A 24,745-nucleotide genomic window follows, 5' to 3' on the forward strand; every position below is an offset into this window, starting at 1 on the left:
TACTGGATAATTTATCTAGTCTTGTGGAGAATGGTTTCAGGTAAAATAGAAACCAAAGGATACACATTAATAATTGTAATAAATAAGTATCCAATCCTCCCTAGGTAAACAGAACTTGCACAATTCATAAAATTATGCATATAATTTGTAACATTATACAGATATAAAGCACAAACTACTGATAAAAAAAATTTACAGGTTGGCCAAGGCCAGTGACCAATCAAAAAAACCCAAATAAACAAACAAAAACAACTTGGCAGAAGCCTTGAAAGATGGAAGACTAAAGTCTGCATATATACTGCTCCAACAGTTTAATTCAATCAAGATACCTGAAGCTGCACAGACAGTAAAACCAGATAAAGTGCAAAAAGACATCTGTAAACTACCAAAGAAAATATTACAATTGGCTCTACCTCAGCTTTTCATCAATTTAAATCCTCTATGTGGGTGTTTTTATAAATTTTAGAATGAAAACTAATATTAAAAAGACACTAAGTTTTTTTCAGGCCTCAAGTGACATGAGCTTTTTCTTCAAATCAACCATCTAGTGTTTGTAATCAATTAAAGGGAGAATGAAAAATTAGCATATGAACTCCTAAGGGACATTAAGTATATGCTGTCCTCACATATTTAAATGTGTGTTTGCTATGTTTTTATGGAAATATCTTCATACAGTCTTCCAAAGCAAAATTAATCACGTGTTCTAACAAGCCATTATTGACACATTCTACCATGAGAGAGAGGAAACAGAGCACTGAAAACAGGGACTATAAAACAGAGTCTGACTACAAGACTATTTTTTAGCATTATTTCTTCCCAGTCTCTCATGCTTGCCATGCAATTATTACAATCAACATCACATTGTTTTTTGACATGAATGGCAAAAAATTATCAGTTCTTAAGGTATTAATTGCCTTTTTCTTGCAAAAGATTGACTACTACTGGTATTTCTTGCAGAAAAGCTTCAAGATTGTTTTGCCACATTAGTCCTTCTATCTTCCATCTGCAGTCTACTGCTTTGGTCAGAGGTCCAGTGGTTTCTTCTAATTTTACTTTAAGAGAGGAGGCACGAACTCAGAGAAAAGAGTTGTAAGTCCTGCAGTTTCAAATTCCTTTTGTAGCTCCTCCAGTGCTGAATATTCTTTGACTTCAAACATCTGAAACCTACATTGTAAAAGGAAAACTCATGAATATGCCTGGATTTGTCAGAATGTTATTATCAATTCTGTTACTTTTCTACCCCCAACAGCACTAAATTATACCTTTTATGCTGGGACTGTAGTTCTGTCTCACACAGTACTCTCATCATTTTCTCTTTGCATTTCTTTCCACTTGAGTTCACATCCACCTTAGAAGTTTTCTGAAGAATCAAGTACTCCTAAATGACAAAAAGAAATCCCAAAATATTAAATGTCACCTAGTATTTCCAAAGTTTAGTCAAATGCAAAAGCTCACTCAAAATGTATTCTTTTTTAAAACACCACAATCAAACTTTGAAAGTGCCCATGCCAAAAAGTGCCCAACTGCTTCTATTCATCAGCTTTAAGTGAAGCAGGCCTAACTGATTAAGAGAACAGGAGTTACAAAAGCCAAAACATTCTCCTCCAACATCACCACAAAAGCTCATCTAAAGCAGTGGGAGTTTGTACGTACAGACAAGAATTCCAAAGCCCAGGCATGCACTAGGAACACTATGTGGTTTTAAGGAAAGAGACAGTTAATAATGAGTTAGAAATTTGTCTGTTACTAATTCCTCACCAAAAACTTTTCCACTTTCTGGGGCATTAGGGAAATATAGGAAACTGAATCTAGGCATATTAAGGTCAGGAAACAAAGGGATATGGGGTATATAGGGTATAGTTCTAATGGCAAGCAAAGCAATGCATGCCACAGGTCTACAGGTATCACTGTAGACAGAACAGAACACCTTTTTCCTAAATACAGAATAAAGTCGCTGGGTCTTCCTACTCTCGTAATGATCAATTTGCTTCCAAAATTGTTAATCTTAGAAAAACACACACAAAATATTCAGACACAGAGGTTTCAGTGGTAAATCAATACAACTAGTCAGCATTCATTGTTCCTGCACCTTAATGCTGTTCCTGTCACCCTGAAGAAGAATCAATATTATCTTGCCCATGAACATCAGTCTTCCAGTCAGCCTTAGATCTGAAGCCCATTTTTCCACAGTTTTCACATATTTTGCCTTTGCTCTCATGTGATCTAAATGCAAAAGGAGCATCCAGATACCATCTTCTGTTCCTTTTGACAAAGTAGTTTTTTCATTGCAAACTGTTGCTGATTGCTTAATGACATCTTGAAGATGCTGCTGTACCCAAAGAATCAGATCGTGTACCATGGGCTCAGAAAGATGCTGCTTGGCTTCTTCAAGTAATTTCTCTCTCACATCCACACACTGGGCCCTTGTAAGCTGGTCTGAGGTAACAGAAATATCTGGTACAGTTGATGGGTAATTGACTGGTAAATGAAAAAACAGCTTTAAAAGTACATCTGTATCCAGCACTTCCTTCACAGTGATTTGAATTCTAAATGAGATTCCATGCGTCTCTGGAAAATAGAAAAAATCCCAACATTAATAGTTTGCTTGAAGTTGAAATAGATATATATCACTAAATCATGTTATTTTCTTCAACAATTCAACTCAAATAATTCACATTTCCTATAAAATAAGAGGGGGTGATTTTTTTTTTCTGCAGGGTGAGGGCTTGCAGCCAATGGCTCAAGCTATACCTGCAGGGAATCCTGAAATGAAACACTTCTATAACATAGTAGAAGAAAAGTTATTAACACATTCTAAAAAGCATTCACACCTTTTGGCTCTTTCAAAGTCTAGACAAGCCAGTAATAAAGAATTGTCTCTCTCAAACACATAACTCAGCTTCCACAGCTCAACAGCAAAAGCAAGGGCAACTGAAAATACAGACTTTTCTGGATGGACTCAGCACTGCCCTAAGTTTACTCCTACAGAAATCTGTAAGGCTTCTAACATCAATACTAATGCAAGGCAAACAGACTTGCACCAGGTATTTTTTAAGACAATCATTCAAAAGCATTTCCACACTAAGCAGAGACTTGGAAAGAAAGAAGTCAGATTCTTTGTCCCCCACAACTTGCAGAGAAAATACACTTAAATCTTTTCTGCCAACTCCTCTACAACAGTTGGACTGACATAAGGAAACCACCTCTGTTGGACACCTGACCCTAGATAATACATATCTAATTATGCATGTACTCATATTAATGTATGTTTATTATCTTCATAGCTGCTCAAATCTGTTGTAGGGCTACTTAAGAATAGAATTATTTTCAGAGTGGAAAGGATACACTCAGTATGCAGCAGGAAAGGCTGAAGATCACATCATCCTGATAAATCACACAATCAAAGATGCAAAGATGCTTAATATTAAAGTTATGTACAGTATTTCATTTAATGAAATAAAACCTTAACTAGAAGTTTCACAGAAAAACAATACAAAACTTGACAAAGTACAAAGCACGGACAAAGACCTTTCTTTCGCTCCTCTGCCATGAAGTAAGAGGGTATCAATCAGACAAAAGATGATCTTCTTCAGATGTTCTCTGCTTCACCCCTTTGATGCATTCTAAACACTTCACTCCTTTTCTTTCAAAAATTGCTAAAATGTCAGGTTGTTTCACTGTATGAGGGCAGAAGAAGCCAGATTTGAAAGGCAGATTAGAGGAGAGCTGAGCTTCAGAGCAGGTCTTTTGAAGTGACTTGCACTCTTCCCCCTCTACCTTACCTTCCCTTCCTTTACATGACAGTCAGATGAATTATGTTTGATTAGTATTACTGATGCCACTAACCAACCTCTCACAGTGCCTCTCACATGAAATGTATGATTTTATATCTGAAACCTACTAAAAAGTGAAAGAATCTAAAAGTGACTTGGACAGACAGAAGTACTTTAGAAAGCTTATCCAAGGGCTTGTTTTCAAACCTCCTTCCCGAGTCATACAAAAAACTCTCCAGGTCAGAGAAGTCACAAAATAAAATCCGCATACCTCCAAACCCAATAATCAAATTCTAGCAGTACTATGAAGAAGTCTCCAAGTCAAATCCAGTGGTGAAAGCAGTAGATGCAATTCCAGTGAATTCAATGAAATCACACCCAACCGTGCCCATATTTACAGGCACCACATGTCAAAAGAGTCATTTCCAGACAACAGGAAATGACTCTTTATCTTCTATCCTCCAAGTCCCTATCAAAGGTTCCAGACTACTTTTAAGACAAATGCATTCCTCAGAAAAACACCAGCCTTGGAAGAAGACCCTTGCACATGGCCAGCAGTTACTGAGGAGGACCTCAAGCCATCCCACTCCTAATTTCTGTTTTCTCATGCCCTAACGAGTGTTTCTTCCTGGGTGCCAGCAGCAGTAGCTCCTCTGCCATTACACTAGGCTCAGCACACACAATCACAGGCACAGGCAGCAAACCTGCCCTGCGTGTCCTGGGGCCCCAGCACCCTCCTGGCCAGCACGGAGCTGTCTGCACACACAGCCACTGCACCAGACAGTGCTGCTGCCCCACGCCCCTCAGCTGCCCCCGCTCAGGGCAGCCCCACCTGGCGCCTGCCTGAATGGGGCCAGCACTATTGAATCCTGCCTGAGAATCACTTGGTTTCCAACTATGTTGCCACGAGATTTTAAAATGCACAGCCTATATAAATTGAAAAATACTGCTCTATCACCAGCTTAATTACAGTGACAGAAATACATGTTACCTTTCTGATAATCCTCCTAGGATTTTTCCACTAGCTTGTCACAACAGACCTCACCAACTCAGAAGGAACAGAGGGATAGACAGGCCAACCCTGCCCCTCTGACAAGGGCCTCCTGCTGCAGTGATCTTATTCTTAAACCTGCAAAAATCTCACACCTCTCCTTATGATGAGCTAATCTGAAGGAGGCAGAACAGCCTCGCATCCCAAGGTGTATCACCCTGAGCCATCAGGAAAAGCCCGGCCATGCTCATTTACATCTGCTTCAGACTTTACTTTTTTAGAAAGCAGAATCAGTTCTGCTTCAGACTTTACTTTTTTAGAAAGCAGAATCAGTTCAAGACCTTTGCAGGGCTACAGCATCTAAGTTTAACTAAACCTTGCAGCATCCATTTTCTGCACCAGCGCTGCAGACAGTGGCAGAACAAAGAGCAAAGCAGCGGCACCCCACGCAACCTGGCTCCAAAGAAATATTTCCTTTGTTTGCACATGCTACAAGGGCCGAGTTGTCTTCACAGCAACATGATGATTATTTCTGAAATAAAAGCTTGGGTATGACTGTTCTGCTGGCATTTAATGTGCTAATCAGACCAAACTCAATACATTTTAACTCATTTCCCCCCATAGCTGCATGCTTATCAGTATATTTAGCTCTAGCATACTTCAGATTTTTTCTTATGTTCCATGTCAACCAGACAGATATCCCCCTCCTCTCCTGCCCAAAGGCATTTTATGCAACACATGCAGTCTATTTTTAAATTCAGAAAATGGCACCTACTAACGTACAAGCTTAGAATATCTAAATATATTTTTATAGCAAGCTTGGTGAACAGACCAAAAGAGAATAGATTAACAATTAAATTATGGATTTCTATCTGTAACACTAATCTTCGCAAATAGATAGGTAAGGTAAAAAAGATACAGTGTAATTAGTTTATTTAAATTCATCCACACATTGGTTTTGATAAAAACACATTTTACATTCTGAATACTTCATTTTTAAATTCCAAAAAGCCAAAGTTTTTACCATACTAAGAGACCTGTAAAAGCATTCTCTCACATTTCTCAAAACCACGAATCCCCAATGGCCTCCTTTTTGATCCCATGGATCTACACACAAATTACTCTTAATGTCTTAGAGATTGCATAACATAACAGTCTTCCTGGAAGTTATGCCTGTGCACCCTTGGTCAATGACAATTTACATGGTTTGAAGAGCTAAAGCAAATGTAATCTAATGACTGGAGTGCAAGTCAATTGTAAACTGACTAGAGATTCTACAGCTCCAACAAGTAAATTCCAAGAGTTAGAAAAATACAAATAACCATTGTTGTAAAATAATCTTTTCAATTCCAGCAGAACTATGTAAACCAATCAAATATACCTGATCCTACCATATCATGAACACAGGGCCTGGTTAGAGGCCCTCCAACACCACATAACAATATAAATAAAATAGTCTACTCCTACTGTGCGCTTGTGGCACCTCACTTTATGTCCAGGAAGGATTTTAAACCTTTTAGATTCTAGTAACTTATAAACACAAAATCATTTTTCCATATATGAAGCACAGAGAAGAATGTGCCTACATTTTCCAACAGATTTGGAGGAACAGATGTGTATATGCAATGATTGGATATACTCACTTTTTTTAAAATTAACATTTGATAAGCCTGCATACTGCTTTTTCAAACTATGCCCAAAATAACATTCTTGGAATTTTCACTTTAAAAAAAAGCTCAGTTGAAACATTTCATCAATCACATTTCAAAAATACAAGCCTAAATACCAACTTAAAAGAATTAAATGGCAGAATTATATGCCTGCACTGGAGCAGGAGGTGTGTCGTGTACCTAGATAGAAAATTGGTAGTTTTAGATTACTGTGGTTAATTGGTTAATACAGACACTAATGCCTTCATCCAGCCTCTCCCTCAAGCCCAGTCACTACAACAGGACAATGTGCAGACATTTGGATTATCTCCAGTGAGGGAGACTCCAAAAGTTCTCCTGGCAGCCTCCAGCACTCAGTCACCCTCAGAACAAAAAACCTCTCCTTATCAATCTCAGTTCTTTAGGGCTGAATACATGCATGTGCAGACAAAATCTGACCGCTGCATCCATCTCCAGCAGCATTCCCCATAACTTCACTGCAGGAAGCTGCTCCCTGTCCATCGCTGTGTGGAGGAGCCGGGCAGACCCTGCAAGAGCTCCCACACACCGGGGACCTGTGGTACACAGCATAGGCATATTCTGGGCTTATATGTGCACGTGTATCTCTCTCCAACAAGTATCTAAGAGTTGTCACATCTGTGGTAGGCACCAAGCAAAATTTACTAATGGCCTGGATCTAGACACCAACACTTGCATATCCTACCTGACAATTCAGCCTGACAGAGCTGCTATTGTACACTGTAACTACTGAGATTTATTCTCCCTTGTTGAAGAGGCATCTTCACAGCACGGTACAGCACAGACTAAAAAAAGCCATCTCTTAATACTATGTTCTGATCAGTGGCCACCATGGCTGGCGCACAAACCATGAAGGCATCTACTGCACTCCTTGTCTACAGGATCCAGCAGCTAGTGGCAGCAAGTACAACAAACCTGATCATTCCACCCACAGCAGACACGAATATCAGCCTCAGTACCCTGTAAAACCTACAGCCGTAACATCCTGCTGAAGCAGCAGTAATATCTGGCACATCACAGTGCCCAGGTAGTCAGCTTACTCCAGAAAAATACAGAGATAACCCAATGCTTCTTAGACACTGCAACAGCTGTACCCTACTCGCTATTACCAGACAACAGCTGGGCTTGCTAACGCGTACAAGATTCACTTGCTCGTCTGCCTAGAGAGCAGCTAGCCCGCTCCCAGCGCTGGGCCGCAGGGCACCGAGCAGGTCCCTGACTGTAACCGAGCAGGGCCCGCTGGGCTCCGCGCTCCAAGCGCGGCCGCCAGCACAGACACCGGCGGGGTAGGGACACGCGACAAGCGACCGTAGCGAGCGAGTGCGCCCGTGCTGAGCCCCGCCGTGCTTCCTCCCGGGGTCTGGTCGGGCGAGCCCGGGCTGTGGGCAGAGAGCGCGGCCGCATCACCTGAGGCCGCCAGCACCTCGCAGGCGCCCGGCTCGCAGTAGATGGCGGCGAGCGCCGACAGCTCCTCCCGAGCCAGCTCCGACATGGCCGCCGGCGCGCGCCGCCGCGCCCCCTGCCGGCCGCGGGGTCTGCACCATGGCCGCCAGGGGGCGCCGCCGGCCCGGAGCGCGCCGCAGCGAGGGGAACAAAATGGCCGCTGCGTGCGGCCCGCGCCGTGTCCCTCTGTCGCTCTTTGCCTCCGCCCGGCCCTGTCTCGCAGCGGAGCGCTGTGCGACGATCTGACCCACATGAGGAAGAGCCGGCTCGGCCTTGGGCTGTACACGGATCGCAGCCACACGCAGCCCTGCACAGTTACTAGAATACAAAATAATAATTCTTATAATCAACTACTGTGGCTTCACAACCCGTTACCAGCCCTCACACCGAGGTTGTGCATTACCAACAGCACCATTACGATGCCCGAAAGACAGGCTGGAAATAAATCCCCGTAGACCAGTGTCTATAGAGCAGGTGTTAGCTTATTGCAGCACTGGGGGTGAGGGGGCTGCCTCCCCCTAACTCACCCACCCGTGTCTGTGCTGTGGGATATTTACGCAGTAAGTACTGCTTGGTATCACCATGTCACTACAACATCATCACACAGGCTCCAGAACTAATTTACGTTGTGTGATATGGTGGTTGTTAGACCGTTCTTCTGCACTGCACTTGTGCCTCCCCAGTTTGTCAGAGCTCTTTGATGAAGGCTTCCAAGGTCTTCTTCACATCTGAACTTTTCAACTTTGTCATCAGACCATGCACAGTTATGGTGTTCCTTGGTCTGTCTGGTCTCGACCGGCCCAAATTCTTTGTTTTGTGGCTAATTGGCTTTGCCCTTGTCAATTTCTCATTAGTACTATACTTACCTATCTCTAAAGCTATCCACCTGGCAAGCTGTTTCTTCCTTTTTGCTTATTCAGCATTAAGCAACTAGTTAACCATATACTAGCCATTACAATACATAAAAAGTTATTTATATCAGGTTATATAGGTATGAAAGTTATGATTCAAGTTATATAGGTATAAAATAAACTATGATTCAGGTTATATAGATATATAAAAAGTGATTATTTAGGTTATATTGATATCAGGTTATATAGATACATCAAGTTATACTGAGATCTTATAACTCAAGCTATATAAGCACCTTGTAACTTTGATCTTAATTATATAGGCATCAATTAACTCCCAGGCAAAATCATCCAGTATCTCCTATTAGTACAAAATCACTTTTAAAAGCAAGGGCTGGGGGGTTACTTTTCAGGATTTCTAACCCCCTAACTTGTGTTGAAATTACAAGAACTAAGTGGTGGCTGAGCAGGGGAGGAGGAAGATGCTGGGAGGGAGCAGCACAGCCAGGCCACTATCAGAAATGAGGCTGTGGTGGAAATTAGCCTTAGAAGTGCCTCCATTCTATTATTAAGAACTTCCTTGCCCTGGTCTTTCCCTCTTCTTCTCTGCCACTTTGCATATTCCATTTTACATGTTTAAATAAAAAAGTCGATGTAAATGTCTTTTGAATTGACACTATCACAAGACATAGAGGTCCCTATGAATAAGTTACTGCACTCTGACATTTGGAAGTCATCAAATGAGACAGTATAATGTCAGCTTGATATTTTTCACTCTATGAAAATATCAGCTTCATGTCAAAGTTCTAAATTCCATCTTAATGTAATAAATTTTCGTGTATTCACAGACAACTGAAAATGCTAAATATTTAAATTTGAAATGAACATCTACAGTTACAATCTGGCCTTCATATTGCATTATTACAATTGAAAGTCAAGATCTTATTTCCTCTCTTTATTTCTTCAAGCATTGAAGTGTTTGATAGAATTTTAGCCACATTCTCTAAATGAATACTTCCCCATGAACACACAGCAAATAAAGTTAAAAAAGAAAAGCTTCACTTCTTAGTCAGCCTACATTAAGCCAGCTCCAACATCCTGTCACAAAACAATAGTGCCACCAGTATCGCCACTTTGCCTGACAAGGCAAACAGAATGCAACCTTTCATACACAGGTTAGATTAATCTCCCCAGGGTTATTTGCAAAAACAGTATCCTTTACCTCCCATTCAGTATAATTACAGCCTCAGCCAGGTATTGTTTCAACAACCTCTAGTGAATATATATAAAATAGTGCATTTGGACCAGTTTGTTTGAGTGACAAATCAGAGAAGGAGTATGTCACTGTCATACCATAAAACTTTCACACCTTCTTTTATGATAGCTCACAGGCAGCTCCTCACAGCCAACTGACTCCAACTCCCTCTCAACTTGCCAGCCCACCCTTTTATAACACTCACTGGATACACCTGTGGCCTATTAAGGGCAGGCCTGTTCCTAATATCGGTAATTAGCACAGCTGCAGCTCCTCAGGGGTGAGATTGCCTTCAGCACTGACTCTTATTCTTCTACAATCCATCCTCCCACAGGAGCAGACAGACATTTGGAAAAAAGTAAATTTGGAACATCCATCTGTATCTTTTACCATCAATTCCATGCCAGCCCCTTTGCCACCTCCTCGATCCTAAGTGCAGGCAGTGCTACAAGCACATCCTCCAGAAGGCACGAAGGACACTAGGAGGTGCAGGGGGTTACTGCAGTTGCCCATTTGGGGTTCACAAGACCAACACTGATGAGGAACCCATAACCACAGTGAAGGTGGCAGCTGACCAGTGCAACACTCTGCCTTTGGGACTGCTGCAGTGCCCACATTTTCTGACACAACAGTGCTGCCAGCTCTAATGCAGCCAGAATGGCACAGCCAGAGCTGTCCTTGCCTGAGTTAAATAGCACCACTTTTTCAGAGACCTGAGAAAGAAGCTACCATTTCTCTAATAACAACTGTAAGTGCTATTGCAATGGTAAAAGTCTTACCCAAAGTGCCTTGTACAAAAATGGCAGAGAGAAACCAACAGGAAACTTGTAAAAATCTTTTCAAATAAACTAAGGCAAAAGCTTGAAGAAAATAGAAAGAGAAGCAAACCCATTAATTGTGAAAACACATGATAAAACATGGAAGTATTTTTCTCCTAGTATTCTTAAATAGAGCTACTGGAACATTTTCTTTTTTTTTTCCTGTGTTTTTTCTTTTACAGTTTAAATGAACCCATTTAACAAAAAATTTACATTGCAAATTAAAGCTGCCGAAAATTGCATGGTTTGCTGTAAGGTTAAATTCAGCATTTTCATGAGGTTTCACTTTTCTATTCTTGAAAATGAGGCAACAAATTCTCATTGATATATAAAAAAATACTTAATTTGAGAGCAAAACAAAGCAGAGGAAAAACCTTTCCTATTACTTTTCCTTGTAAGTATTTTAGAAGCAAGTTTTTCAAGGATTTGTGATCTAGCAGTGCTTTTTAAAGGCACTTGCATTTATCCTCCATGCATGAAACTGCTCTCAGTCAATTCCCTGAGACACTTAATCTTTTGGCAGATGGAAACTCATTTTGAAAGTGTACTAATGATCAATTAAAGCATTAGCTATCTCTGCAGACAGGAGGTTTATGGGGTCATAGTCTTCAGAAGCTGGAGGCAAGAACAGCAGCATGTTAGCAAAATAGCTAAAACTTTCTGTAGTTACCACAAAATTGGCATAACATGGGAAAACAAAAACGTGACAGTCTTTTTTTTTTCCCCCATAATATGTAGAAAACAAATGTGATGGTTTCTATTTTATGAGACAGGCCATGGTCCAAACTGAATGTCAGCAAAAATAATAATCTAATCTTTTAAATTTTCTTAATGAAGCCTAATAATTATCCTAATACTTCCAATAAATTTACATAATCCTTTGAAAATTGGATTCATTTCAACTCCAGTCAGAAGTCTGTACCCACACTGCAGATAAGCAGACCCATACTGGGGGAGCTGCCATCAGAATCTGTGGCTCCCTGGAAATAATGTGTCATTTCACACGTGGCCAAGGCCTCATGATAAGGCCTGGGGTGCAGGACTCTGCCCAGAAGCTTCTATGCAATGTGATGTACAAGTAGTAAGACCAAATAGATGTAACTGTCACATTCATAGAAGAATATAAGATTCTTCCCTTAAGAGTTTGACAAGCCATTTTTTCTCGAAGGAGAAGCACATAAAAGTGATTAGCCATCTAATGCAAACTAAAATTGTTGCTTTTTATGACCTGACATGTCTAATATGACCATAGATTCCACTGATGACAGAATCAATACTTACTTGATTCACTGCATAAAGATCTTTGCATGCAATTTACCTTGTACAAAGGTAGAATGATAAACAGAATACATCTTCTTTCAGTGGGAGTAAAAATGCATGAAGTTGCCTACTAAAAATTTGTAAAAATCTAGCAATCCTGTGCATTTTTTAAAATAACATATGTAAAAATACTTGTGGGTAGGGAAGGGTATGATACTGAAGAAATGAGCACATCTAGCATCTTTTCTTAAAACATTCAGCTGCCACATCAAGTACATTGGCTTGTGGAACCTCACTACATGGATTCTCCTCCAGGTGTAAGCAAAGGAGACAGAGAATTAGTGTGCCCTATCATTTAGTGAGTGCTGGGAACAGATACCTTTAAAAAGTGATGGCTCTGAAAGAGGCATTTCTACCCTCTATAAAAAACAAACATTAGTAGAAGTCCAAATATTAGGAAATGCTTCTTAGTCTGGCAGTTCATTTTTGGCTGCTGAGCTAACACAATATATCTGCCTCCATCTCCTGCAGCTGGCACATTAGCTCCTCTTCCCCCACACTTGGATACAAGAGTGGAACAAACACAATGGGAGCGTGTAAGATGACAGACTATTTATGACCATTTTCAGAGCACTGAGATCCTTTGTCACTCTCACACCTTTTGAAAGCAGAACTGTATTCATCAGCACATTTGAGACTTCAAATTTACAGAGCACATTAAAGTCCTGGTGGTAAATAAATTATGTAAACACTAGACAAAATTTCACACTAAACTAGCATGCCTCTTTCACCTCATAATTCAGAAGTGGTAATCCAGAACACTTTGCTTTGGCAGTAGAAAGTAGCAATAATCAAGAATGGACACAACTATCTTACAGCAATAGAGTCTCTTTCTTTTACAGCAAAGCAGGGCAGAAATTTTAAGCCTTAGCTGAAAAATTCTTAGAGGGATTGAAGCTAGGACCATGAGCATAGTATGAAAGGAAGGAGCAGAAGTGTTTCTAGGGGACAGAGGAAAAAAAAATAAATGAGAGACAGAAGAGCTACAGCTCCCCCTTCCAAACTGCTTCCAAGGGCAAAATGCAGGATGACTCAGTCAGGAACTCCAAGCATCCCAGAAAGATCAGCCTCGGAATTACTCCCCAGTTACAGAGCACTCTTGTTGGCCAGATACTGACAGGACAAACTGCAGGAGAGCAGAGAGCTGGTCCCTTGTGACTGAGCAGGGAGGGTGCTGGAGGCAGAGCAGGCAGTCTGGTGCCCCTGCAGAGTGGCAGCAGTGCCAGGCACCCTGTGCAGGGCAGCCACTGCAGCCTGGAGTGACACCACTGCAAGCGGCCAAAACCCATACCTGAATGCAGAATGGCTTCCTGCTCCAGGAAATCAAGGTCAGAACCACTCCTGACTGCATGTGATTACAGCTGGGAATGTTATGCTGGAGTCCTTTTCCACCAGTCCCAGAGAGTGCAGTTTCTGGGCACTGTGACATCCTTAAGCACAGGGCAGGCCAGGAGGGCACCTCTAACTTGTTTCATCTGCAAGAGTCAAACACAGTAGGTCAAGCAGGGCTTTGATACAGCAAAGCAGAACACAGGCGAACTTCAGGTATCTAAATACAGAACTAATTATAGAAGCAGCTTTTCTTTAGTGAGTGTCTGCATTTTCCCTTTGTAATGTGCACGAGGTTAACCTTAGTTTGAGACAGGTTCCAAAATTCTGTTTCAGCCTGACCAGGATTGGGAGCCTGATGTCACTGCAGAATTCCCTGAAAGGACTTGATCAGGATACTTCACTTTCTTGGGCTCCATGAGCTCTCCAGACCTTCCTATACTTACAAAGAATATAAATGTATTTATTTATGCATATATACACACATTTCTTTTAATATAGCCTGAACAATAGTTTCTTAGTTAAAACACTCTTCCTAAGGATTAAAAAAAGCCCAACTTAAATCACCATTTTTCAAATTTACATTGGAATTATAATTTTAATTCTAACATCCATGCATCATGCATCAAGAAACCCAAGCCTAAAGAAGAAAGCTCCATTTACTTCCTTAAGTCTTACTGCTTGTAGAAATTAATTATTTTCATTTAGTCTTTTAGGATTTTTTTTTACATTTCCTTGCATTCCTCTCAAGTTAGCCAGGCTCAGGATGAATGTATTTTTTGTCATATGCTCTTATTCTGAGAACTGCTGTTTCGGTTAGTAAACACTTGAATTTGGTCCTTGGGTTTTTGTTTTGTATTCACCTGAAAAATGAGTAAGAATATATTCAAAGATGTGACAATAGTTAAGTTGTAGTAATATACAATAACAGATAATAACAATATCAAATATATACTCTATAGTAAGAGTTTAGTTGTAACAGACTAGAATCTCATATGACACATGTAAAAGCTCATTTTAATAATTCTTACAGCTAAAAGCATGATCACCAAATACCAAAGTTAAGAAAAGTCTATTTATTTGATTCTCCTTTTAGTTTGATGACAAAGTAGTACATTGCATTAACAGTAGCACAGAAAAGAACAATTTTGAATCTGTGGTAGATAAAGGTAACAGGAGATAGTAAACACATGAAGTGGCTTGTGACAGTTTCCCCAGATTGAGCAGCAATTACAATTTCCATGCTCTCAACATCACACTGCCAAAATCAACAAAGCAAACTCGTGCTTTTGAAGCTTCTGAAGTACTCCCTACAGTGGTTTAGCCTTTCCATATTTAGTTATGAGAAATACAGAATCCTCAGTGTAGCAAGTTGCCAAATACATAAACCAACAACTACCAAAATAATCCCACAACCCCAAAAAGAGAAAACAACCCACCACCCCAAAAAGAGTACTCCTCAATCTTTACTGTTAGAACAGAGCAGTTCCTTCATGAGTCAGTTCCTTCATTTGCTTCATACAAGCTCTCTTTTCATTTATCTTATCCATATATTGCCTATTTAGATGGAAATTTTATCTTCCCTGTTTATAATTTTTATATATATATACATATATATATGTATCACTGAAAAGCTGAAAAAGGAATGAACAAAGTGCGTACGGGTAAGAGCATGTTTTACCTCTTAGGATTCTGGATAATATTTATTCCTACCATGTACAACAGTTGTCTATGAGATGGGAACTAGTTGTGATCATTGGAATTCCAAAGGAGGAAAGCTTCCCTGACTGATTTTTCCCTAAATGGGAAATGACTTTCCTGAAACATTAAGAGGGGCTTCCTATCAAAAGAAAAAAGGAAGGGAAAGGGAAAGGGAAAGGGAAAGGGAAAGGGAAAGGGAAAGGGAAAGGGAAAGGGAAAGGGAAAGGGAAAGGGAAAGGGAAAGGGAAAGGGAAAGGGAAAGGGAAAGGGAAAGGGAAAGGGAAAGGGAAAGGGAAAGGGAAAGGGAAAGGGAAAGGGAAAGGGAAAGGGAAAGGGAAAGTTCCAGTCAGTTAAACACAGGCCACTTTCAGAAAATGAAATGTACAGCTACTTTCCCATTAAGGTTGGGAGTTTCAAGAAGGCAGCTTCCCTCATTTGAAAAGGTACAACGTGCTATTCTCTTACTCCTTTCCATTTCCAAGTGTTTTGCACAGCACCTGAAATTTACTGAGTCGTGCAAACTTAAAGCTATTACAGTGGAAGACTTTAAAAAGTTAGTTTCCCTTACTAAGCACAGACAATAATCAAATCTTTATGCCATGCATCACCCTTAGAAAACACTCCAATCAACCTCCTCCCTTGGCACTTTTGATACCCTTTTAGCCCAGTTATGTACACACCTGTAATACACCTCACTATACTCACGTGTTTGACTGTGTAGCCACACCCCCTTGTGCAATTCCTTATTATATAAAAAACTATGCTGTACTAAATATCATTAATGCAGCCAGGATGCCAAATGCAGATGCACTGCAGGAGGTGCTTTAAATAAGGCTTAGCTCTGTCCTGAATTCATTACATGACAAACATTACGGATATGAAAATACTGTAATAATGTATTTTCTTACGTCAGAAAACCAACTTTTAAATATTCAAATAAATAGCCGTTAAATATAAATTTTGTCCTTTCAGAAATGCTGTTTTAAAAGTGACACTCATTTCCTGGTTCTAGCAGTGTTCTTCGGTTCAAAGAAAAATTGCAGATTAAGGCATGAGTGTTCTCCTTTTCTACATAACATACCTTTAAAATACTCATACCACACTACACCTCCTTTAACTAATTAACTGAAGTTTTCTGAGGCTGTATTTGAATAGGTAAAATGTCTATGTGAAAACAAATACATGGTTTTATTATGTAAATAAAACATGTAATTTGAAAGAGTTCAGATCTTTTACCATTTATTCATCACGGAGGTATCCAAATACTTTAAATATGTGAAATAATGGCAGAAATTTCCTGTTTTCAATAATCAAGTAATACTCAAAGCTCCAGTCAGAATCAGAATTTCAATGTACTTGGAGCAGCACTGAAGTCATGAAATGAAAAGAAGGCAAGCTTCCGCAAAATCTGAGACAAAGAAAGGCTTCCCAGTTCTTAAGAAAATTAAGATACATGTTTTTGCCACTGTAACTTTATTATTCCATTTGAAACACCACAAAGCATTGGTGTACTTAGGGAGAGATTTCCCTGTCCTCCCTTCCCACCCCCAAAGAAGAGTGGTGATGATGAAAGCAACGACAGCTGCAGCAAACCTCTGTCTCAAGTCCTGATATTGACAGTCCACTGTCTAGGAGCAAAGTGGTTATTTTCGAGTACACACCGCAGGAGCAGTTATGAAGTCCAGCGCCACCAGGCCACCTTGACTCTGTCCCAGACGGCCGAGAGCGAGTCCAGCGCGGGGCGCACGTCCAGGATGGTGAACTGGTAGTTCTCATCCACCGCCCCGCCGTCGTAGTAATCGATGACGTAGCGCACCTCCTTGCCACAGCGGTCAACGATCCAGTCGTGCCTGTCAAAGGGCAGCTCGTACCTGCAGGGGACAGGGAACACCCCATGGAGACATTAACGGCGATTATGAACCTGGGAGAGGGACGCCCATTCAGGATTTGTTTGTCCGTAAGATCCCACTAGTACATCTATCTCCTGGCAATTCTAACTTGCAAGACCAGTTCTGAAACATCTTTAAATTAATTCCACAACATGTTTTCAGACACATTTCTCCAGCCTCCCTTTTTGACCAACAACTGCTAAGACCTGGCAATGCACTGTAACAGTAGCTACAAACCCCACAGGACCACTTCAATGTTCATCCCACCACGTAGACTCTAAAGAGGCTGTCAAGTGCAAAAAGCAGATGGGGAGCTGAGAAACATTCAAAAAAGTCAAAAATAGTCAAAAAAAGACTATGGGAGACTGGAGATCTTTTTTCTGAAAAGTCCTACGTACCCCATCCATGAACGTATTCTGGCTCTTGGCGAGTACTCCTTTGCTTTGCCTCCAAACCGCATCAGTGAGGGCCCACATGGACATTCCCTGTGCACACAATTCAAAAAGAAAAGAGTTTTCACCTGTTAACACAGTCTTGTTTTCAGTGATTAAACCACTGTGGTAATTCGTTTTAGCAACACAGAAACTGAGTAGAAAAAAGCAACAGTAAAAAATTAATTACAAGTGATATAACCCAACATTTTTTCCTTTTTCTAAAGCTTTGAAAAGTCACCCAGTTTCTGTCAGCATTTACTGCTGGTATATCAGTATCCCTGATCTGCTCCAAACCATTGTTCTAATTTGTCAACAAAGCAGTTCTCTGCAAATCTAATCCACAGATTTAACAGATTAAAGAATAGAAAACCATAATCCAAACTACTGTGTAAAAATGATCATGGAATTTCAGAGAAAAAATTACAATACCAAATGCTTAACTAGTCTGTGTCTTGTAGGAACAGGGACTATGCTGATCTAAAAAGTGACAGTCTTGTCACCAGTCATGCTAATCCAAGTTTACAACTCATATCTTTGTCATAACAAATATTCCATATTTCACAGGTACGTACGCAGCATGTAGAGCTTCCCACTTCAAAATCTCCTTCCAAGCTTGCTCATTATTTTGATTATGAATCTTAATAATGTTGGTCATGTCTTCACTTGTTATATCATCATCTTTCCACCTCCACCTAAAAAATAAGAAGTTGAAAATTGTTTATAAACATTACAGCATAACTACCTTCCTAGCTTTATCTGATAAACTTTTGAATGAAGATTTACAGCTGTATGCAAGACACAAGACAAGTATGCAAACTTCTGGCTCATCTGCTTAAGCATCTTGAGAACCACTTCATTTTCTGTGCACAAGTGTGGCTATCCAACTTACCATCACAGAGATCTGCAAATTCTATGTAGCTAAATTAACAGCTTAACTGGATCAGAAAGTTATCAGGGTGTGCAAACATCACCACATCCACAGTATTAATAAAAAATGCTTAGGAAAAATCCCACTTGCATTCCTAATGCACAGAAGTCCTGTATTCAATACATTTTGCAAACACTTAGGAATACTTTCCATCTATCTTGACACTGCATTTTGACTGTATGTGTGCTTCCTATTCAACTAGCATAACCTTAAGACATTTCAGTGTTTACAGGAGCCAAACCTGTATGTTCCATCCAGGCTGCTTATGTCATATTGAGTTACGAACTCAATATGACATGTAGGAAAAAGAATTACTATTGCTCCAAAAGTCAACTACCTGTAAACTTCACCTGTTAGAGAATGACAAATCATTACAAAAGAACACAGAAACATCAGCACAGGAGGATTTTTAGTCTTGCGTACACTAAATCTTTGTAAATACTAAAAATATTTACTTGCAAATTTCCTCAGTTTTAGCCATTGTGCAAAGTTAGAAGTTCTCACATAGAACTTCTACTGTCATTTCACAGCAATAGCATGAAACCAACTGGCAATCGTGCAGCTGGCATGATTGCCATCATACAAACTTTGTCTACCCCTGTACAGGGACGTTGAGCCACCAGCAGTTGCTTGACATTTTTTACCATCCTCCTAATCACTAGAAGACACATGGCTTTTTGAGACCAACTCACCCTTTAAAATATAAAGATGTTTATAAGAAAAGTTCTTTTTTAAAAGAGCTATTTTATTATTTTCTGGTTAAAAGCCACAAACTCTCAAAAAAAAAAAAAAAAACCCAAAAAAAAACCCCCCAAGACCAATAACTAATGATACTAGTTCATGAATTCTAGGCTCACAGATATATCTGATAGTTCACAGTGTATTTACCCTTTTCTTAGCATAGCATTCCAGAACATTTGCTCTGAAGGATAGACCCATTTCTTGTCAGAATGTGCTCTAGGAATGGAAGATTCTTCTCTAACAGTTGACAATGGAAATGGTTGACCTGGAGATGGCTGTTGATTGGGAGGAGGCATCTAGCGAACAAGGAGAACCAAAAACAAACTACATTATTAACATTTTGGTAAGTTACAGTGTTTGAGAAAAATCAAAGCATGATCAATCAACTCCTACAAAGATCAAGAAGTTCAGCCTTTACTTAATTCCACCATTTTTTTTTTCAGCAGAACTCTTTGCACAAGTTTGTCATCAGGAGACTACAGGAAAGCTTTCTGCCTAAACTTCAATTTTCAAAAGAGCAATGCTTTTTGTTAATCAGAGGAAATCTCAGAGATGCTAATCAGAACTTAACCATACTGCTGTTACACAGAAACTAAAATCCAACAATGTATCATAAAAAACATTTATGTAACTAGTAAATAGAGAGCAAAAGATATCTTTAAAAACAAGAAAATCACCAGAGATGTAAGTTTTAATACAGTGCTAAATAAGAAGTGACTTGTTTTTAAATAAAAAATTGCACAAAAAAGAGAAAATGCAGTCTTAAAAATAAAACAATAATGTTATTTCCCAGACTTTCCAGCTTACATAGTAACACTATTTACATTTTTGGGTATAATACTTCAGAAGAAAGAAGACTAAAGAAAACATATGAAGTAACCAAAAGTTACCATATTGCTGGGATCTATGTCATCTTTCATTTGAGCTGTACCAGACTTCACAGGACATGCTACAAACTCATAAGCTCTTTCTTGATGTGCAGGAACATCATCTGTGCTCTCAGTTCTATGATCAGCACTCTTCATGTGCATTGGACAACCTTAAACACAACAGCAGTATACGTTTTGTTACAAGATGAAAACTCCAATAGATGAAATGGAAAAGTTCATTGAAAGCTCATGTAAATGCAAATGGGTATTTCATTATTTTTTCTGAGCTTTTTAACAGTTTTGACTGCTCTCTTTCCTGCATGTCAGGCCCCAAAAATCATGACAACCCTGAGTTGCCTGTGTAGTCTCTGAATGCTCATTTCCCACTCCCCATCCTGGTCCCAATACTGAACTGTTTGTACTTAAGACTTCCTAAGGGACCCAGTGCATTTACTGAGTCAACAGAAGAGCTGACATCCTTCTCCAGGCGTCCATCTCACTCCACCCTTGTGCAGCCCTTTTCCAGATGCACGGTTTTTAATGACAACCAATCAACCCATCACCATCTCTGTGGGGCTCCCTGACCCTCTGTGGCTGTGCCACACCATGGAACAGATCTGCAGGGCCCTTAGGAAACCGGACAACTGGAAGCGACCCACAGCTTCTACAGTAAGCACCTCCTGTCTCTACAAACAAAGCAGCCTGCACAGTGTTCTGGTGAACAAGTGACTCCTCCTAAGTAAAATTTATTTGAGAATTACTTTTTTGAACAAAAACCTCAAATTTATCCGAAGAATTTCTCCCTCCCCCCCCCCCCCACCAAGACTTTTCAGTCTTGTTTCCACATAGAGTTTAGCTAATTTAGGTTTCAAGAATGATTACCGCTCATTTTTTCTTGGTGCATGGGACATTCTGAAGGTGGAGACGCCGTCTGGTATTGCCTGGATGCATTCGGTGGCTGCTCTGTGGCAGCCGGGGAGGACGCGGACAAACCCATGGCCTCTGCACACCGGGCCTTTCAAGATCAAATTTCTAAACAAAAAGAAAGCAAACATTCGTAACACAAAACTACACCGGCTATTTATTAAGGTGAACGCCAAGTGCAGGTGCAGTACTGCACCACAAATTAAAAAATTAACTGAAAAATCGATTTAAGTAACAAGCTTCCAGCCCAAACAAAACCCAAGGCCCTAGCGGGGCTGCCCCGAGCTGCTGCCCAGGCTCCTCACGGTCCCGTCGGAGCTGTGCCCGCATGCCCCGAAGGACAGCGGCTCCCGCCCCGGCCCGGCCCCCGCCGTGACCGAGCCGCAAGGTCAGGGCAGGCCCGCCCCTCCGCGCGCCCCGGCCGCCCCAGCGCCGCCTCCCAGCGCCGCCGAGGCCGGCGCTGCCGCTCCCCGCCGCGCCCCGCACATCCTCCGCACCCGCACCCTCGTCCTCCTCATCCTCCTCTCCTCACCTCGCCCGGCCCGGCCCGGCCCGCGCCTCCGCGGCCCCGAGCCCTCGCGAGAACGCGGCCCCGCTGCACGCCTGCGCCCGGCGGCGAGGGGCGGGCACGGGCCCGGCTCCCCGCCCAGGTCCCGGCCCGGCTCTCCGCCCGCCGCCAGGGCTGCGGGAGCGGGGCGGGGCAGGGGGCAGGTCCCCTCCCGCCGCCGGGCACAGGGCTGAGTCCCCCGCGGCCCTGGGGTTGAGCCCTCGCCCAGCGCACGGCTGCCCAGGCCTGGCAGCCCGGGAACGAGAGCCGGGTCCGAACTTGCCAGCGAGAGCGAACCGTGCCAAGAGAGGCTCGCGGGAAGCCCCGGGCAGCTGTGCTCGCACCTCGTGCTGAGGGCTTGTGTGTGAAATCATTGCCCCTTAAAACCGCGAGTAATTGCTTAAGTATAGAAGGAACCCACTAGCAGCACCGATACCGTGAAGGTGTATCCTCTTTAGTATTTAACTCGCGGAGATAGTAAAGTTATTTAAGATTATTTTTAAACATCAACTAGCCAAGAAAAGTATCATAGCTCTTTTAAGGTTTCCTAAGCAAACTGCCTTATTTCCAAGCCAGAAGATGCATTTTACCTGCACGTGTGAAGTACTGTGCATAACACACAGAAGATGGAGCTCAGTGTGCATCAAAGCACAGAATATTAACTTCATCACAGCCCTTTTTGACTAACAAGTGCTAAGACCTGGCTATGCAGTAACCACTGTAAGAGCAGGTACAAATCCCACAGGACTATTTCAATGTTCATCCCACCTCGTGCTCTCTAAAGAAGCTGTCAGGTGCAAAAAGCAGGTGGGGAGCCAAGAAACATTCATTATAAATGTACAACAATTAGAACTGATGTAAGAAATAACTACAGTTTTTTTTCCAAATAGTTATGTAATTGTAACATTTTAAAATAGAATTAAAGGGTAAACGAATTTAATCTTCAAGTGACGTAGTTATTACAGTAGTTTAGGATGAAGAAAATCCAAACTTTTACATGCCATCTTTCAAAGTAGGATCTTTCTTATGAACAAGGACATTGCCATTCAGTGTGAAAATGAAATAAAAATACAAGTATAAAACAATACCAAAGATTCATCCTTTCAGTCATTTTTGCCCTTTTATAGACTTGATTACTTAAGAGGAAATTATTTTCTACCCCCTCTGCACGCAGGAATTATTAGCACAGCATATTGAGAACCTTAAGATAGAAATTTACTATTATGTCAGGAACTGAATCTCTACTATATGCCCTAGAAAACGTTCTGACTGCCTCCATAATTTCCCAGTTCAGGCATATGTGGCTTTACTGCAGTATCCATCTGAGACTACACTCACAGTAACAGCTGTGTAAGCAGCACTGAACAATCATTTTGTGTCTTCCCTTGCTACACATACAGAACCACAGAACAGTTTGGGTTAGAAGGGACCTTAAAGATCCTCTCATTCCAACCCCTGTGCCATAGGCAGGGACACCTTCCCCATGAAAGGAATGAGAAGGAGGTGTCTTAACAAACAAGCTGTGGGCTTGATGGCAGATATGGTCAGATGCAGAGGTGAAAAGCAATGGGGGAAACCACAAATTCCATAGGAATTCCACTAATTGACACAGTCTGCTACTCACTCAAGACTGTGCTAAATCTCTGGATTTAGAGAAAAATAATGGAGACACAAGGAAAAAGAAAAAGAGGGTGGGGGGGTATTAGGTGTTCCAGGGAGTCTGTACCTCTGAAGTACCTCAGCCAATGGGGAGAGAGGAAGAATGCAGCCGGGAAATTAGGGTAAAAAGGAGGCTGTGTGCCCTAAAACTTTTGAGATCCCATGGGAATGCCCCATGACCTCTCCTTTTATTTGAACAAAGTTACAGGACTCCTCTGTCTCCTTTTTGGACATAAACCTTAGGTGTTTGTGGATTAATTTTCCTGACACTTACACCAGGTAGCTCAAAGCCTCATCCAACCTGGCCTTCAACAGGGGCATCCACAGCTTTACTGGGCAACCTGTTCCACTGTCTCACCACTCTCACAGGGAAGAATTTCTCTTAACATCCAATCTAAACCTGCCCTCTTTCAGTTTAAATCCATTCCCCTTTATCCCATCACCACATGCCTCTGTAAAAGGTCTCTCTCCAGCTCTCCTATAGCCCCTTTACATACTGGAAGGGGCTCTGGAGTGTCCACAGAGCCTTCTCTTCTCCAGGTTGAACAGCCACAAGTCACCCATCCTGTCTTCACTTAACGACACTGTTTAATAAGATCCTCCCAGAGAGCAACTGAAATCTCTGTTTCTAAGTATTTCAAGTCAGTGGCAGAAGGACTCTATGGTAAAATAGATTTTGTCTCTCTGATGTTCTCAAATGGAAAATTGCTCCTACTCCTTCCTCTTCAAGTACATAATGCCGTAGATGTCAGTATGCCATCTCTCTGCTTCCACCATCACTCTCCACCACAAGCAACAGCTGCACTATTACTCATTGTATAGATAATAGTTTTCACTATTGTAAGATAAGCCAAGTAGCAAAATATTTTTTACTCAATGTAAAGGCTTCTTCACAAAGAACACCAAGGTCCCAGTCTCAATGAAGCAGAGTCTGCCCATAGGTATATTGCACTGTGAACTCCAGAAAAGTAGAGCAAAAAAAGACACCACAGTACCCCAACTTCTAAAATATGACAAATATCCATTGCAAAGATTGATTTTTTGTTTTAATCTTAGTGCAAAATTATCACGCCAATATGAGGAGAGAAACCAAAGTTTTCAGCAAGAATTCAAAGAGTAATAAAAAAATTTAGGAAAAAAATGAAAAGCACCTGTACATTCAAATATGACAAAGAAGTGGATATAAAAAATACTTCCTATATCCTACATCTTAGGGAGAGATAATGTTTCTCACACTTTAAGCAAGATTTGTTGAATGCATCAGTTTAAGAATGGCTCACTGAAAGGCATCCCTTGTTCCCAGCCGTGCCCAGTCCTTCCTTCCCACTATTCAGTGTTAAAAGCTGCCTGGTGCCAATACAAAGGCCTCCTACCAAGCCCCATTTTCCTTCCTCAAGCAGTTGGAAATCTGACCTATATAGCATCTGACCCCAAAGAACATCTGTTCCCAGAAACTCCCACTCACTTTCTAACAGAGCCATTAGTTCATGAGTAGTTTACTACACTAGCAGTGTAAAATTAGTACCTTAAGTATACAATCTACAAATGCAACTAAATACCCTTCAAAAAATGAAAGGAAAAAAAA

The 24,745-nt window shown here is 41.1% G+C and overlaps 2 protein-coding genes across 6 annotated transcripts; both read right to left on the reverse strand.

The window, feature by feature from the left end:
• Positions 1-782: 782 nt before the first annotated feature.
• Positions 783-7,947, reverse strand: RWDD3 (RWD domain containing 3). Of its 4 annotated transcripts, none has more exons than XM_063165661.1 (5): positions 7,860-7,947; positions 3,529-3,677; positions 2,090-2,568; positions 1,263-1,378; positions 783-1,164 (listed from the first exon to the last, which is right to left on the reverse strand). In XM_063165661.1, exons 2-5 carry the CDS (start codon positions 3,548-3,550, stop codon positions 1,050-1,052), a joined length of 732 nt encoding a protein of 243 aa, XP_063021731.1. In that variant the 5' UTR covers positions 3,551-3,677; positions 7,860-7,947; the 3' UTR covers positions 783-1,049. The 4 variants fall into 4 exon arrangements, with proteins under 4 accessions (XP_063021731.1, XP_063021732.1, XP_063021729.1 ...); XM_063165662.1 differs by lacking the exon at positions 7,860-7,947 and adding an exon at positions 7,562-7,597; XM_063165659.1 differs by lacking the exon at positions 3,529-3,677 and having other exon boundaries at positions 7,860-7,944.
• Positions 7,948-16,625: 8,678 nt separating this feature from the next.
• LOC134423053 (holocytochrome c-type synthase) lies at positions 16,626-21,572 on the reverse strand. 2 transcript variants are annotated; one of them, XM_063165657.1, is made up of 7 exons: positions 21,487-21,572; positions 20,913-21,062; positions 20,052-20,200; positions 19,309-19,457; positions 18,065-18,184; positions 17,457-17,543; positions 16,626-17,040 (listed from the first exon to the last, which is right to left on the reverse strand). In XM_063165657.1, exons 2-7 carry the CDS (start codon positions 21,025-21,027, stop codon positions 16,842-16,844), a joined length of 819 nt encoding a protein of 272 aa, XP_063021727.1. In that variant the 5' UTR covers positions 21,028-21,062; positions 21,487-21,572; the 3' UTR covers positions 16,626-16,841. The 2 variants fall into 2 exon arrangements, with proteins under 2 accessions (XP_063021727.1, XP_063021726.1); XM_063165656.1 differs by lacking the exon at positions 21,487-21,572 and adding an exon at positions 21,458-21,479.
• Positions 21,573-24,745: the final 3,173 nt, after the last annotated feature.

This window comes from Melospiza melodia, chromosome 11, assembly GCF_035770615.1.
Source record: "Melospiza melodia melodia isolate bMelMel2 chromosome 11, bMelMel2.pri, whole genome shotgun sequence".
Taxonomy (NCBI): Eukaryota; Metazoa; Chordata; class Aves; order Passeriformes; family Passerellidae; genus Melospiza; species Melospiza melodia.

Coding starts and splice junctions, on each gene's coding strand:
- RWDD3 (XM_063165659.1), bottom strand. CDS start 7,944: ATGTCGGAGCTGGCTCGGGAGGAGCTGTCGGCGCTCGCCGCCATCTAC. Junction 2,569..7,859: donor CGAGGTGCTGGCGGCCTCAG/GTGATGCGGCCG, acceptor TCTATTTTCCAG/AGACGCATGGAATCTCATTT. Junction 1,165..1,262: donor CTACAGTCCCAGCATAAAAG/GTATAATTTAGT, acceptor TTTACAATGTAG/GTTTCAGATGTTTGAAGTCA.
- LOC134423053 (XM_063165657.1), bottom strand. CDS start 21,027: ATGGGTTTGTCCGCGTCCTCCCCGGCTGCCACAGAGCAGCCACCGAAT. Junction 18,185..19,308: donor AATGCTATGCTAAGAAAAGG/GTAAATACACTG, acceptor CTTATTTTTTAG/GTGGAGGTGGAAAGATGATG. Junction 17,544..18,064: donor TGGGAAGCTCTACATGCTGC/GTACGTACCTGT, acceptor TTGTGTGCACAG/GGAATGTCCATGTGGGCCCT.